The 16,946-nt window shown below is 50.3% G+C and overlaps 1 protein-coding gene across 1 annotated transcript in view; it reads left to right on the forward strand.

Annotated features, from left to right (window-relative positions):
* Nucleotides 1-16,946, forward strand: part of LOC135972670 (myb/SANT-like DNA-binding domain-containing protein 2) — an 82,463-nt gene continuing 65,517 nt past the window's right edge. The window contains exons 1-2 of the mRNA XM_065551431.1: nt 1-2,482; nt 3,079-15,901. Of these exons, the coding sequence (XP_065407503.1) occupies nt 1,945-2,482; nt 3,079-3,398 (858 nt within the window). The 5' untranslated portion in view covers nt 1-1,944 and the 3' untranslated portion in view covers nt 3,399-15,901. The remainder of the gene's footprint in view (nt 2,483-3,078; nt 15,902-16,946) is intronic.

Raw genomic sequence — 16,946 nt, forward strand, 5'->3', positions numbered from 1 at the left:
CTCGGATGGCTCCCAGTCAGTAGCGCAGCGGGGGTGGGCTAAGGCAGGCTGCCTGCCTGTCCTGGCACTGTGCTGTGCGTGCCCCAGAAGTTGCCAGCAGGTCTGGATCCTAGGGGGGGAGGGGGCCAGGAGGTTCTATGTGCCGCTCTCACCTGTACGTTCTCGGTGCTCAGGGTGGGGGCAGCGCGCGCAGCCCTGTGCCCCACCGCCGCCTAGGAGCCAGACCTGCTGGCTGCTTCTGGGGTGCAGCGTGGTGCCAGCCAGGACAGGGAGGGACTAGTCTGCCTTAGCGATGCCAACTGGACTTTTAATGGCCTGGTCAGCGGTGCTGACCAGAGTCACTAGGGTCCCTTTTCAACCAGGTGTTCCAGACACCTGGTCACCCTAGGGTGCCTGCCTGCTCTGGCAGCTGGGCGTGGGTGGGCTGCTTACCAGCAGACAGGAGAGATTCCCCTTCTTCCTGCCCAAGCTCAGTATGTGGTCTGTAGACCCCATTACATCTCCTCCCCTGCTAGACCAAGACCCGGCCTTGACTGTCATAGGCTACTTCTGTAGATGGAAAATCTGTGTTATGATGCAAACCTCTTGCCCAGTGTTGTATCTGGAAGGCGTATGGGTGTAGCGACGGGTACCATCTCATGATCCTTGGTTTGACTCATCCATCACATTTAGTCAGCGCAGAGGCAAGGGTGTGATTGGTAACTAGTGTGAGCTTGTTTCCTAGGAGATAGTATCGCAGGCTCTCTCTTGCCCATTTGGCAGCCAAGCACTCCTGCTTTATCACTGAGTATGCTTTCTCACAGGGAAGAGTTTCTGGCTGATATAGACTATCAGGTGTTCCTCTCCATCTGAAATGACAGCCCCAGTCCTGATTCTGATGCATCTGTTTGTACTATGAATTCCTTTTTGAAGTCCAGGCTATACAGCACTCATAGAATATCAGGGTTGGAAGGGACCTCAGGAGGTCATCTAGTCCAACCCCCTGCTCAAAGCAGGACCAATCCCCAGACAGATTTTTACCCCAGTTCCTTAAATGGAACCCTCAAGGATTGAACTCACAACCCTGGGTTTAGCAGGCTAATGCTCAAACCACTGAGCTATCCCTCCCCCCACTGGTGAAGGGCATCTTGTAGGCTTGTGAGGCATGAACCTTGTTGACTAAGGATCGAACGTGTCCTCCACTGACTCTATGGCCCTGGTAACGGGCCTCTTCCTTTCCTATTGCATGTTTAGTGGGATTTGACATTACCCCTGCTTTTATTAGGGATCGGAGAATAGCGGTGACTTTATCTAGATGGGAGTCCCAATCCTTACTACAGATCACTACGTCATCTAAGTATGTTACCGCATATTGACTGTGCTGTTGGAGTATTTGGTCCATCAAATGTTGAAATGTAGCTGCTGGCTTGTGTAACCCGAAAGGCATGGTCCTAAAATGGAATAGGCCGAGCGGTGTAGAAAGGGCTGTCTTCTCTGGGCATCCGGTGTTAAGGGAATCTGCCAATACCCCTTTGTTAAATCCAAAGTGGTGATGTATTGGGCTTCTCCAGTCACTCTAAGGCCTGATCTACACTACGGGTTTAGGTCGACTTTAGCAGCGTTAAACCGAATTAAGCCTGGACACGTCCACACAACGAAGCCCTTTCTTTCGACTTAAAGGGTCCTTTAAACCGGTTTCTTTACACCACCTCCGACGAGGGGATTAGCGATAAAATCGGCCTTTGCGGGTCGGAATTGGGGTAGTGTGGACGGAATTCGACGTTATTGGCCTCCGGGAGCTATCCCACAGTGCTTCATTGTGACCGCTCTGGACAGCACTCTCAACTCAGATGCACTGACCAGGTAGACAGGAAAAGACCCGCGAATGTTTGAATTTCATTTCCTGTTTGCTCAGCGTGGAGAGCACAGGTGACCACGCAGAGCTCATCAGCACAGGTAACCGTGATGGAGTCCCAGGATCGCAAAAGAGCTCCAGCATGGACCGAACGGGAGGTACGAGATCTGCTCGCCATATGGGGAGATGAAGCAGTGATAGCTGAACTCCATAGCAGTAAAAGAAATGGAAAAGTATTAGAAAAGATCTCCAAGGCCATGAAGGACCGAGGCCATAACAGGGACACACAGCAGTGCCGCGTGAAAATTAAGGAGCTACGGCAAGCTTACCACAAAGCCAGAGAAGCAAACGGAAGGTCAGGGGCAGAGCCGCAAACTTGCCGCTACTACGCGGAGCTGCATGCGATCCTAGGGGGTGCAGCCACCACTACCCCAACCATGTGCTATGACTCTCTCACTGGAGAAACACACAGGGAAGACGGTTCGGGGAACGAGGAAGATGAGGATGGAGGTACTGTAGGTAGCTCACAGCAGCAAGGAAGCGGAGAAACCGGTTTCCCCAACAGCCAGGATATGTTTGTGACCCTGGACCTGGAACCAGTAATCCCCGAACTCACCCAAGACCCTCAGGGCACACAGGAGACCTCTGGTGAGTGTAACTTTGTAAATATTTGTAAACATTACAAAAAAAAAAGCAAGCGTGTTTAATGATTAATTTGCCCTGGCAATCGCAGCCAGTACATCTACTGGAAAAGTCTGTTAACGTGTATGGGGATGGAGCGGAAATCCTCCAGGGACATCTCCAGAAAGCTCTCCTGGTTGAAATGGGGTGATTTTATTAAGAGGACATTCAGAGGCGCCCGTTCCTGCTCTTCTGACCAGAAATGTTCCCCGCTGTTAACCACGCGGTGGAGGGGAGGGGTGAAGTGATCATCCCAGAGAATCGTGTGTGTGTGTGTGGGGGGTGGTTTACTTGTGTTTGTGCCGCATGTTAACCGGGAAACCGCAGCCCCTCCTTTTACATTGAAAACCCATTTTAAATGGACAACCCAATTCATCCTTGATATGGGAAATGCGCTGCTGTTTGCAACCTTTCCCGCATGTTAAGAAGGTTAAAAAAGCCAAAACACTGTGGCCTACCATGGCTGCCTGCAAGCCGAAATATGCGACCTTGTAATGAAAGAGTGTACCCATTGTTCTCTAAAATGTGTCTTTTTTAACCACCTCTCCCTTCTCCTCCACCAGCTGCAAATGTTTCTCCTTCGCAGAGGCTCGTGAACATTAGAAAGAGAAAACGTAGGACGAGGGACGATATGTTCACGGAGCTGCAGATGTCCTCCCACGCTGATAGAGCACAGCAGAATGCGTGGAGGCAGTCAATGTCGGAGATGAGAAAAGCCCAATATGAACGAGAGGAGAGGTGGCGGGCTCAATGGCGGGATGAAAAGAGCAAGTGGCGGGCTGAAGACAATAGGTGGCGTCAGCTTGCAGACAGACGGCAAGAGTCAATGCTCCGTCTGCTGGAGCATCAAAGTGAGAGTTCATCCACTCATGGCATGGGGTAGGCATCAAATCTGGAAATCACATTTGCTTTCCTGAAGTCTATGCAGAAACGTAGTGAACCATCTGGCTTTGGGACCAGCACGATGGGGCTCCTCCAGTCTCTCTGGGACTCTTCTATCAACATGGTCCTGATCTCTCTCTTGGCAGCCCCCCTCAACCTGTTGGGGATTGGTAGGAGCCCTTCCCATTTTACTTTACCAGGTTCTGTACTAATGTGATGTTGTGCTAGGAACATCTTCCCAGGTAGATCTGAGAATATCCGTGGGAAAGTTGCCACCAGTTGGAGCCCCTGCTCCTTTTGCTCCTGGCTGGCTCAAGTCCTGTCTCAAGGTACGGAGCCTTTCTTTAGGCAGTCATCACCTTGGGGTCCTAGTTCCAGTTTCTCCAGAAACAGTGTGATAAAAAGGTTTTCCCCGGGCTTTCCAGGGTTTCGGTAAGTTTACATGGTATACCTGCTGTTCCTTTCTCTTCCCTGGCTGTCTAATCACGTAGTCTACGGTCACCACTTTCTTTGATACCTCCTAAGGGCCATTAACTTTGCCTCAGAGCTTGGAAGAAGCAACAGGACTCGTTTGAAAGACATGCATGGCCTCCAGCCTTTCAAGTAACTTTAAACCACACTGTGCTATGTTCTCAGCTCTTGGTTCTTGGCCTTCCCAGATGCCCTGTACCAGGTCGAGTATGCCCCTCAGCTGTCGTCCATATAGCAATACGAATGGCAAAAACCCTGTTGAAGCATGGGGCACCTCTCTGCTGAGAGTAGTTGGTCCCAGTGTCGGGGATCCTGGGCAATGAACTTCTTGAGCATCCCCTTGAGTGTCTGATTGACCCTTTCCCCTAGGCCATCTGTCGGGGTGGTGGTACATGGATGTGTGTCAGGGTTTGATTTCTAATAGTTCTCTCATCATCTGGGATGTAAAATTTGTCCCCTGGACCACCAGGACTTCTTTGGGAAACCCAACCCTCGCGAGGACTTTCAGTAGCTCCTTGGCTATTGTCTTAGCATTCGTAGACTGTAGTGGTATAGCTTCTGTGTATCTGGTTACATAATCCTCAATGACAAGTATATGCTGATGTCCCGAGGTGTTCTTCTCTAGGGGGCCTATAAAGTCAATCCCTATCCTTTCAATGGGGGCATCCACCAAGGGGAGAGGCAATAGTGGGGCTTGCGGGCTTTCCTTAGGGGCCGTCAATTGACATTTGGGACATGAGGTGCAGAAATCCTTAACTTCCTTAAAGATTCCTGACCAAAAGTATTGGGCTAGGATTCTCGATTATGTCTTGTCTTTCCCCAGTTGTACCGCACATGGTGTTGTGTGGGCCAAATGCACTAACCCACAGCGGTATATGTGTCGAACTAGCGGTTGTGTCCTTATCTCTTGTATCTGCTTGCCTTAGTCATCGTGATATAAGCAGTCTGCCCTCAGGGCAAAATGTGGGTACTGCTGGGCCTTCAGGGGATCCACGTCTTCATCATCTATCGTGACTACTTGTTTGAAGGCTCGACTCAAGGTCTCATAATTTCTTTGTTGCATACAGAAATCAGAGAACCTGGTTAGATTCTCCAGGTTCAGTTGCAGAGGGAGTGGTGTATTAGGGCCCCTGGATGTTTCTTCTCCAGGCTCATCTGCCTCACAGGCACAAGTTCCAGCATTTGTGGCCTCCATTACGCCTATGGAAGGGACTGCCTCTGTCACTTCCCTTCACTCTCTCCTCACTATCCATTTCTGAGATTTTCTTTCCTTGGGTCAGGAGGTCAGGATCCTTAAAAGGGAACAAGACCCCCCAGGACCTCCTCTGGGGTGTTTTCTTTGGGTCCTGGTGCTAGGAGAAGCTTCTGTAAGAGCTCGGAGAACTACAGCCAGTCCCAGCCTAATATCTCAGGGTAGCAGAGGTCTGTAGACACTCATTCTCTCATCTGCCCTTGGTGCCCATCAATGGTTAGTCTTATTGTCGTGATGAGGTATGGTAATATATCTCCATGGATACCTCTGATTGGGATTTTCCCCTTCTTGAGTTTCCCTGCCACCTTGGCTATTCGTTCCCGGATAAATGTCTGATCACACATCGAGTCTCCGAGGGCCAGTGTCTTTTCACCCTCCACTTCAACTGGGATTGTGAATTTCCTCGGGCTTTTTCATCATGCCCTATTCTCTCTGGTCCAGACCAGTCCAAAGTTATACTCGATGTAGAGACAGTTGCAGAATCTGTGCCCCTATTGTCTGCAGGAGTAACAGATCATTATGCCTGTCCCTTGTCTTCTGGCAGCTGCGTTACCTTCTTGCTGAGTTGCAGCGAGCCCCTGTTCCTGTGTAGATATGGGATGAGGAGTTGGTAGGGGAGTAAAGGGCATGGGCCTACTGTTGTGGGGAAATCTGACCCATGGACCTTGAGGTATTTTCCTGCCCCTTAAGCTGCCAGTCGGTTGGATAGCAGTCTGCGTCTTCCTGGAGTTCACCCAAGAGGGATCACCACTTTTGGGTCCCTGGCTCATTTCCTTCTCTGGTATATTGGGAGCCATAGAATCATAGAATATCAGGGTTGGAAGGGACCTCAGGAGGTCATCTAGTCCAACCCCCTACTCAAAGCAGGACCAATCCCCAACTAAATCACCCCAGCCAGGGCTTTGTCAAGCCTGACCTTAAAAATCTCCAAGGAAGGAGATTCCACCACCTCCCTAGGTAACCCATTCCAGTGCTTCACCACCCTCCTAGTGAAAAAGTTTTTCCTAATATCCAACCTAAGATATCCTTCCAAGATGGGGGAGGCCTCAGCTAGGGTTAGCGGCAGGTGTTTGCAAACCCAGTCTCGACCAGCAAGCGGAAGAATCTGTACGAACTGTTCTAGGACTATGAGGTCGGCTACTTGCGGCCCCATTCGAGATTCTGGTTTTAACCATCGCCAGTAGCCATATCCATATCCAATATGGCTGCCTTCACTTGCTCGTAGTCTTGGGCTGCCGTGTCGTCCTGACCTCGATACGCTGCCTGGGCTTACCCCATGAGGAGTGGGGTGAGTCGGATTGCCCACTGAGTCAAGGGCCAGTTCGGAGCCATGGCTACCCTTTCAAAGGTTATCAGGAATGCTCTGGGATCATCATCCGCTGTCATCGTGGGGAGTGTTGGGGCCAGAGTGATCCCCTGTATTGGGGAGGTATGTGTTTCCCACAGAAGTGGGATGCTGGGGAGTAGCAGCTGGTACTAGTGGCCACCTGTTGTAACAGCTGTTGCTGGTGAGCTGCCATCTGTTCTGTCAGCTGTTGTTGGGCTGTGGAGTCTGCCAGCCATTGCAGGAGCTGAGTCACCTCCATAGTTCTCATGTCTAGGTAGAAGGGGGGAAAAAGGAGAGGAGGTTCTGTTTTGTTTTTGGCTTCCCATCTCTGCAGGGAGGGGCCTCTGCACACAGACCCCACTTCTGGTACCATGCTCTCACCCACTCTAAGTCGCAGATGCCCTTGCCAGGACCCCCTAGTTCACCGCTGGTCAAGGCAGTTGTTTGACTCTGCACTTTCCTGAGTCCAGAAGTGTGCTTCAGTCTCTGAGTTGTGCTCAGGGAGGCAGCCTGGAGCAGGGGTGCTGCCCTTCCGCTGTCCCAGGTCCAGGGCCGGCTCCAGGGTTTTGGCCGCCCCAAGCAGCCAAACAACCTCCCCCCCCAAAAAAAGCCGCGATTGCAGCCGCGATCTGCAGCGGCAATTTGGCGGGAGGTCCTTTGCTCCGAGCAGGAGTGAGGGACCATCCCCCGAATTGCCGCTGAACAGCTGGACGTGCCGCCCCTCTCCGAAGTGGCCGCCCCAAGCACCTGCTTGGTAAGCTGGTGCCTGGAGCCGGCCGTGCCCAGGTCCTTCTGCCTCCCCTCCCCTCTCTGCACTCTCCGCTTTGTAGTAGGCTTTGTTTCCTTCAATGGGCGCAGCTGGGTGCCTACCTCCATGACTGGCAGCTCTGGCTGCTGTGCATGGGTGTGGCTGGGCTGCTTGCCCACAGACAGGAGAAACTCCCCTTCCCCTCCTGCCAAAGCTCAGTATGTGGTCTGTAGACCCCATTACATGGCCACTGAAAGTCATTCTGCGAACAGCAGGGGGCGAAAAACCTCCGCCTGCCCCTAGCCATAGACATTCAGATCCAATCACCAGATCTGTGGTCCACCCAGCCCTCCCGGTCCTTGCTGCTTCCCCAGCCTGGCTGGACTGGTGCTGGACACTGGGCCCAGTTCTGGGACCCTCATTTGAAAACGGATGTTGAAAAATTACAGACAGTGCCCAAAGGAGCCGTGACAATGACTTGAAGGCTGGAGAAAGTGCCTGAGAGAGACTTCGAGAGCTCGACTCAACCACAGCACATAAGGATCTCCCCAGGGAGCATATCCCAGGTACTGAACTCACCAAGAAAGGCAGAACCAGAACCACTGGCTGGAGTCACAGCCAGACATGTTCACATTAGAAATACGGGAGGGACACGCTTTCGACAAAAAGTGCTGCACAAACTCTCCCAGGAAGTGCTGGATTCTCTGTTCATTGGGATCTGCAGATCCAGCCGGGCTGCCTTGCTGAGGGACGCGTTAGCCAAACACAAGTCACTGGGCTCAATGCAGGGGTAGCTGCGTGGCATTCTCTGGCTTGTGCTATCCAGCAGCTCGGGCTAGATAGGCTAGTGGTCACCTCTGACCTTATGTTCTATGAACGTGGCTGCCCAGGACTTCACAGCCCTCGGTCACTGGCGTGGAAAGAGAATCTCCAGCAGCTGCAGTGATACTAGGGCTCAGGGGAAATGTGAAAGGCACAAATGGGAGGTCGGCACAGGGCTTAAAAAAGGTCTGTAAAAAGAGCTGGGGTGGGGAGACTCTCCCCAGGAGAGGCTTCCTGCTGCTCACAGGGGGCAGAGCAGGCTCAGTGCACCTGTGGCTAGCTAAGTACAACCTAGGAGGGGTCACAGGGGGCGTGTGGGGCCATAAGTCAGAGAAGTAGGGAGGAAAACAGGAAGTGTCAGTGGGGGGCCTTGAGGAAGGGGCCCAGGGCTGGGGAAGGCAGGTGAACCTGAGTGCAGGAAGGGAGCCTGTCTCCAGGGAGAGCACTGGGAGTCACCACTAGGTAACGGGGGGCTGTATTGGGCTTTTATTAACTGATGAGCCTGCTGCCAGGGAGGGGAGCCCTGGAAGCTTCAGCTGTGGACACTGTATTGCTGGGGTTGGGACCCTTTTTGAGTATGCATGCCTTAAGGCCTGGGTAGGTGCCCAACTCCCATTGGCTCTTTCTGGGACTTAGAGGCCTAGCTTAACTTTGTGCCTCTGAAAACCTCTCCCTGTATCCTGTGTGGGCTGCAGCCACTGGAGAACAGCATGCTTCAGCAGCGCTAGCATTGCCTCCAGCTGGGCCAGTGCCTTGCACCAGTCATGCCCCCAATCACCGTCCTGTATTACCAAAGCCTGTGCAAGGAAAAGCTCCATCTGCTGGATGTGCCATGCACTGAGGCCTCCCTGCTGCTCTGCGTACACTGTCCCCGAGTAACAGCATTACAGGTCACCGCCGCTGTGCAACTCAGCGGATCCTCTTAATTAACAGGAAGTCACGGTGGCTGCTACGATTGCACCATAGGGTTAAATGACCTGGTGTTGTTGGAGGGGGGCAGAGTCCGGTACGTTACTGGAAAAAGCTGATGGCTTTGAGAGCCGGTACTCCTTGTGAGGCCTATATTCAATACATTTGAGGCTTCACTTCCTCTTGGAAAACCATCTGCAAACAGATCCCCAGCTCTGGGGATGTCTTCCTTCTCACCATGCTCTCTTCAGAATTGATCAGGCTTGGTGACCAGTCATGTACATCAAGAATTGGGGGGAAACAGGAGTGGGGGAGTGGAAGGAAAAAATAGTTTTGAGGAGATTTCCTTCCCCTCTCCCTTGTTTAATTCCTTTGCTCTGAAATATTTCTGTTAACTCAACATTGGTGTGAAAGACAGCAATTTCAGACGGTGGAGGAAAACTTCAAACTCTTCTAAAATGTTAAGAGACATAATGGGAACACCCAGGGTTTCGTGCTATGTGTCACCATGAAAATTAGAACCCAGCCAACTCCGTCCATTTGAATTCAGGCTGTCATCTCCGTGCCTGTCTGTGTGTGCACTCTGATTTGGGATTAAGAGGGTTCAGTTTCTACTGACATTAAACTGATTAAAAACTGGCTCCCGTTATATTGAAAGAGGACATTTTAATATGGAGGACTGCCCCCTCATAAACAGGTGCTGAAATAATGAAAAGCGTGAATTCACACTGGTGGAGTTCTATGGATTTATTCCAGTTTGCAAGTAGCTGAGCCCAAAGTTACGGAACTGGCCTGGAACCACGAGCAGAGAGGAAGTGGGTAGGCGCTCTGTTGATTAGAAAGGAGTGTGGACACTGGGTGGAGTGTCCCCAGGCAGATCCTGCTGGAAGCCTGGTCTGGCCTCGGCACTCCTGGAAGAGAGCGATAACTGCATTTTAACCCACGTGTCTTATCTCTGTATGTAAAGCAGTGTCACCAACTCTTGTGATTTCATCACAAGGCTCATGATATTTGGTGTTTTGGAAAGTCCCAGCTGCTGAAGTCAGGTGATTGTGGGAGAATCGCAGTTTGCGTTTAAAACTATCCCACAAGTTTCTGGCCCTTGTGGGTGTGAAGAAAAGCTGGAAAATGTAAGCCAAGGTTCAAAACCCAGAAGGCAATACACAGAACCCCAATGAATTGATGATTTGTAAAATCTCATTATTTTTAAGATAGTCTCAGGGCTGGGAACAGCTGGATTTCTGATTTGTGAGTACTCAGGGTCGGCTGTGCTATTAAAGCGATGCTGCCAACTGGAATTTTATTTTATTTTATTGCTAAACTTTTTAATTTTTTACAATTCAGCATCTCCTAGACCACTCCTGTGTGTGGGTCTCTGGGCTCCCTGCAGCTGTTTTGGGCAGTTCTGGAAGCAAAACCACACCCATCCTCCTCAGATGTGCCCCTCCCTCCATTCACTGTACAACTCTCTGCTGCTTTCGGTTCTGCTCTAGCTGTTAACACACTTGCCTGGGCTGGGGGAGCAGGGTTTGTGTCATCATCATCAGCACAATGTAACTGACAAAGTGCCCTCAAATGCACAAAGGAAAGTCTCTATCTACCTCTCAGCTCTAGCAATCCTAGGGGGGACTTGTTACAATCATTGGTATAAGAATTTTCAGATGGAAATGCAATTTCAAAGACAAAGGTCATTTAAATCAGGTAAAGTGTTTAACTCATGCATGCTAGGTGTTGGCAAACTCACTGGCTTTGCTAACTGTTCCTCACAGACAACAGCGAAGGGTGTATAATAACACACTGTTATGGCTGCCAGTTACTGCCTCCCCCCACCCCCCACCCTACAGCATACCCACAATTGCTCAAGCTTGGCTACACTTGCGAGTTACAGAGCATTAAAGGAGCCCCGGGTGCACTAGCTCACTACCTGTCCACACTGGCAAGGCACGTAGAGTGCTCTGACTCCACGGCTAGAGCGCTCCTGGTATTCCACCTCAGTGAGTAGAATAACAATTGATGCACCCCAGCTGGAGTGCCCCAGCGACAGTGTGAACGAGGTGTTGCATTACTGCGCTCTGATCAGCCTCTGGAAACGTCCCATAATCCCCTTAAGTCAAGAGGCCAGTCTTGTCATTGTTTTGGATATGCCCTTTGAAAGCTCCGTTTGACAGCCGACTGCTTATCTGCTCCGAGACAAAGCAACCATTACTGTAGAATGCTGTGGGGGCGGGAGGGGGAGGTCTGCTGCTGTCTGAACTTACAAGACAACATGCTGACATGCTCTCAGCCCCCCCAAAACCCACTCTCTCTCCCCCCACATACACACAACACACTCCCTGTCACACTCCACCCCACCCCCCTCATTTGAAAAGCACGTTGCAGCCACTTGCATGCTGGGATAGCTACCACAATGCATTTCTCTCTGTGGCCCTTGCAAGAGCTGCTAATGTGGCCATGCCAGTGTGCTGTCAGCTGTCAGTGTGGACAGACTACAGCGCTTTCCCTACTGCGCTCTACAAAGACTGGTTTAACTCAAAACGCTCTACATTTGCAAGTGTAGCCATGCCCTTAGGGCTTGGCTACACTTGCAAGTTAGAGCGCATTAAAGCAGCCCCAGGCACCCTAACTCCCAACCCATCCACACTGGCAAGGCACTTAGAGCACCTGGACTCTGCAGCTGGAGCACTCCTGGTAATCCAGCTCCACGAGAAGCATAATGCTTGTTGCGCCTTGGCTGAAACACCGGGGCGTCAGTGTGGACGAGGTGTTGCATTACTGCGGTTTGATCGGCCTCCGGAAACATCCCATAATCCCCTTAAGTCAAGTGGCCACTCTTCTCATTGTTTTGGAATCGGCTGTAGGAATGCGGATATCCCCTTTCAAAGCTCCGTTTCTGACAGCCGCCATGCTTATCTGCTCATCTGCTCCGGGACAAAGCAAACCATTAGTGTGGAATATTGCTTGCTGTGAGTGTGTGTGTGTGTGGGGGGGGGTCTGAACTTATAAAACAGCATGCTGACACACTCTCAGCACCCCAAAAACCCACTCTCTCTCCCCCCACATACACACAACACACTCCCTGTCACCAGGGCCGGCTCCAGGGTTTTTGCCGCCCCAAGCGGCGCAAAAAATAAATAAAAAAAGCCGCGATCATGATCTGCGGCGGCAATTCGGCAGGAGGTCCTTTGCTCCGAGCGGGCGTGAGGGACCGTCCGCCAAATAGCTGCCGAATAGCTGGACGTGTCGCCCCTCTCCGGAGTGGCTGCCCCAAGCACCTGCTTGGCAAGCTGGTGCCTGGAGCCGGCCCTGCCTGTCACACTCCACCCCACCCCCCACATTTGAAAAGCATGTTGCAGCCACTTGCGCCTGTCTGCACATGTGGGGCTGCCTCCCCGATCAAGGTTTGCAGAGGGGGTGCCTGCGAGTATTAGGGATCTATCTATTAGTTTACTGTCCTAAGAACACCCAAGGGGAGACCACATCTTCCTCTGTGTTTGTACATTGCCTAGAACAATGGAGCCCCAAATCTGAGTGGGGCTGTTAGACACTATCCCAATATAAATATTAGCAGTGCTTCTTGACAGAGCTTCCTCTGGGGGCACCCGGAGTGGAAAACTTTCCACTGCCAACAGGTGATCAGAAATTTATGAGCTCCAAAGTCACACACTCAAAGGCTGATGGCACAGCCTAATGCAGCACCAGTCCAATCTCACAGCACTGCCTGCTTGCAGAATGGCCAGGTGAAGCAGAACCAGAGGACAAGGAGAGAGGAAACTACTCCTATGCACCTCTGGACCACGGGAGAGAAGTGGACAAGCAGGAGTGGGTGTAGGGGATGTTGCTATAGTAATCATTGTGTAAGGTGCCAATATACCACGGTGCTGGGTCCTGTAGAAAAACTGGGTCAGCCCCTAGGTTGGAGTAGACAATCAGCACTTTTCATCAGCAAACCTCAAGGCCCTCTACAAAAGAGGGTCAGGATTGTTATCCGCATCTCACAGATAGGGAAACTGAGGCACAGAGAGGAAAAGTGACTCAAGGTCACCCAGCAGGCCCTCCCCATTCTTCTGAGTCCCAGTTCTGCGCTCTAGCCACTAGGTCATGCTGCTTCCCTAAATAGCAATCCAGTTTTAAACCCCACAGCCCTGGAGGTGAATGGGAGAGCGGGAGGTGCGTGTTTGGGGGTAGCCAAAGGGAATGATGTAAAGACTGGTTTGGGCAGCTGGGAGGCACTGAGTATCCTAGTGTGACCCTCACCCCCAGACTAACGAGGGCACAGACAGACTTCTCCATTGTTCTCTGGTTTCAGAGTTTTCTTTGGAGGTTTTACCATGCGTTTCTAGCTGTTATGGCTTCAAGGCCACCTTTCAAAGCCTGGAGTGAGTGAAGCTGATATAGTGAGCTGTGCCGGAGTCTGCAGAGAGCCTGAGACAATAGCTGTGGGGGGACGGTTCCATTCATTTCAATGAGTGCTGACTCCAAGGATACTTTACATGTCAACCTTGCTAACTACATCCCTCCTCGCCAAAGCAGGGAGAAGAGGAAGGATCAGATGTGCAGCACAATGGGCCCTGCTGCTCCATGACTGGGGCCATTGTGCTAAATCAGATGTAATAAATAGGCCTAGAGAGCTAAAGGTGTTACCCGACCCCATCACTGTCCAATGCTGAACAGCTAACCAAGGCTCAGTTAAATTCCCCATCTGACAGTTGATTGGATGGTGTCATAGGCGGCAGTAAGTGTCCTTTTTTGGGGAAAGAGAAGCAGTGAGTTGAGATGGGTTGGAGCTGTTGTGAGCCCAATCCCATTTCCTGCCAGACAAAACAAGCCAAACGCACACAAACTGGGGAGAGAAAAAAGGAAAATACAGCTTCTGTCTCTGGCACTGATGGAGAGACAGACCTGGCACATGCTCCGAGCAGCCCCTGAGAGACCCGGCAAACCTGTACCAGGTTTGCTAAATTAGATGGAATAAATAGGCTGGGCGGTTTAGTGCATTGCTTTTAGCTGCCTCCTGGGTCCCAGGAGTGTTGCAAAACACAGTCTTGGCCAGTTCAGCCAGGTCTTAGTAGAAAGAAGGGGAAAGGAGAGCAATAGGAAGGAGAAGTAAGAAGGTAGGGAAGGAAAAGGAACATAAGAATGGCCCTACTGGGTCAGACCAAAGGTCCATCTAGTCCATTATCCTGTCTTCCAACAGTGGCCAGTCACAGTGCCAGGTGCCCCAGAGGGAATGAACAGAACAGGTAATCATCAAGTGATCCATCCCGTCGCTCATTCTCAGCTTCCGGCACACAGAGGCTAGGGACACCATTCCTGCCCATCCTGGCTAATAGCCATTGATGGACCTATCCTTCATGAATTTATCTAGTTCTTTTTTGAACCCTGTTATGGTCTTGGCCTTCACAACATCCTCTGGCAAGGAGTTTCACAGGTTGACTCTGCATTGTGTGAAGAAATACTTCCTTTTATTTGTTTTAAACCTGCTGCCTAGTAATTTCATTTGGTGATCCCTAGTTCTTGTGTTATGAGAAGTAGTAAACAACACTTCCTTATCTACTTTCTCTACAACAGTCATGATTTTATATATATCAATCATATCTCCCCTAAGCTGTCTCTTTTCCAAGCTGAAAAGTCCCAGTCTTATTAATCGCTCCTAATACGGAAGCCATTCCATACCCCTAATCATTTTTGTTGCCCTTTTCTGAACCTTTTCTAGTTCCAATTTATCTTTTTTGAGATGGAGTGACTACATCTGCACACAGTATTCAAGATGTGGGTGTACCATGGATTTATATAGAGGCAGCATGATATTTTCTGTCCTATTATCTATCCCTTTCTTAATTATTCCCAGCATTCTGTTTGCTTTTCTGACTGCCGCTGCACATTGAGTGGATGTTTTCAGAGAATTATCCACAATGACTCCAAGATCTCTTTCTTGAGTGGTAACAGCTAATTTAGACCCCATCATTTTATCTGTATAGTTGGGATTATGCTTTCCAATGTGCATTACTTTGCATTTATCAACATTAAATTTCATCTACCATTTTGTCACCCAGTTTTGAGAGATCCTTTTGTACCTCTTTGCAGTCTGCCTGGATCTTAACTATCTTTAGTAATTTTGTATCATCTGCAAATTTTGCCACCTCACTGTTTATCTCTTTTTCCAGATTATTTATGAATATGTTGAATAGGACTGGTCCCAGAACAGACCCCTGGGGGACACTACTATTTACCTCTCTCCATTCTGAAAACTGACCATTTATACCTACCCATTGTTTCCTATCTTTTAACTAGTTGCCAGTCCATGAGAGCACCTTCCCTCTTATCCCGTGGCAGGATGCACAAGAGGGGCTGTATGACAAAGTCTCACATCCCAGGTGCTGCTCATGAGTCAGCCAGAGCTGGTGGGGTCCCCTTGCTCTGGCCTGGCCTTCTCAGGACATTTCTCAGGCTGATGGAAGCCCAGTTGTGTTCCGGCGGATCCTGGGTTCTCCGGAGATGGTGGGGGCGGGAGCCAGGCTGGAGGCGCTTGCTCTCTTTGCTTTACCTGTCTTCCAGCCAGGAGTTGTTCATTTCTCCCCAAAGTCTTTTTTTTGTTAAGAACCCCCCAAAACAGGGGGATGGGGTAGCCCAGCCCCTCATCATTGTGATCGCCAATTAGGCTTCATTTCCTACACTCCAATTGTGGGCCATTCATTTTCGGGCCCCCACATCTTTGGTTTATCAAACCTGATTTGAACTGAGTCCATGACTCATCAACAGCCTCTTTGTTTATTTCACTAGGAGGGTGGTGAAACACTGGAATGCGTTACCTAGGGAGGTGGTGGAGTCTCCTTCCTTGGAGGTTTTTAAGGCCCGGCTTGACAAAGCCCTGGCTGGGATGATTTAGCTGGGAATTGGTCCTGCTTTGAGCAGGGGGTTGGACTAGATGACCTCTTGAGGTCCCTTCCAACTCTGATATTCTATGATTCTATGATTGTTTGGACTAATCGAGTCTGTCTCCTGTTCGCACCTTTCCACATCCCCATTCCGTGGTACACCTGCTTGGAGCATGTCACAGCTGTGAGCCACTTTCCCACGCTGACCGCACAATGAGAGCAGGCCGCACCGGCCTCCATTATTAGCACAGGCCTCGCGGCACTGCAGGCGGATCTGGGTGTTTATTTACTGTATTTCGAAAAGATTGCCAAGGCACCTAATCGGTATATATGTATGTTTGTGGGTAGCTGCATGCATCTATGTATGTGTGCATGTATGTGTGTTTGTGCACATGTATGTATCTGCAAATATGTGTGTGTCTATGGCGTACAGGTATATATATGTGTGCATGCACACAATTATGTGTATCTGCGTGTGTATGCAAGTGTGAGTGTATAGGGGTGAGTGTGTATCTCTGTGTATGCACATGTGAGTGCACGGAGTGCATGTATCTGTATGTGTGTATTTTTGAGTGTATGCACATGTGAGTGTACAGGGTGTATGTGCCTATCTCTGTGTGTTTGTATGTGTGAGCGTACATGGATGTGTGTGTGTCCATGTTTGAGTGAGTATATGTGTATCTGTGTGTATCTATGTGTGAGTGTACAGGGGTGTGTGTATTTATGTGTGTGAGTGTACAGGAGCATGTGTGATTGTGTATGAATGAGTGTACGGGGTTGTGTGTGTGTGTGTGTGTATGGGGTGTGAGGGCATGGGAGTGTGTGACAGAGTGCACAGGTATGTATATGTTTGTATGGGGTGTGAGTGTATGAAGGTGTGTGTGTATGTACAGGGTGTGTGTGTGTGTCAGTGTATGGGTGTGCATGTCTGCATGAACTGTGAATATATGTGTGTGTGTGAATGTATATGTGTGTGTGTCTGTATAGGGTGTGTGTATGGGGTGAGTTTATGGTGCGTGTGTGTATGAGTGTACATATGTGTGACTGTATGGTGTGTGTGTATGTGTAAATGCATGTGTCTGTCTGTATTGGGGTGTGAATGTATGTATGTCTGTATTGGGTATGAGTGTATGTGTGTGTGAGTG

Source organism: Chrysemys picta, chromosome 7 (assembly GCF_011386835.1).
Source record: "Chrysemys picta bellii isolate R12L10 chromosome 7, ASM1138683v2, whole genome shotgun sequence".
Classification (NCBI taxonomy): Eukaryota; Metazoa; Chordata; order Testudines; family Emydidae; genus Chrysemys; species Chrysemys picta.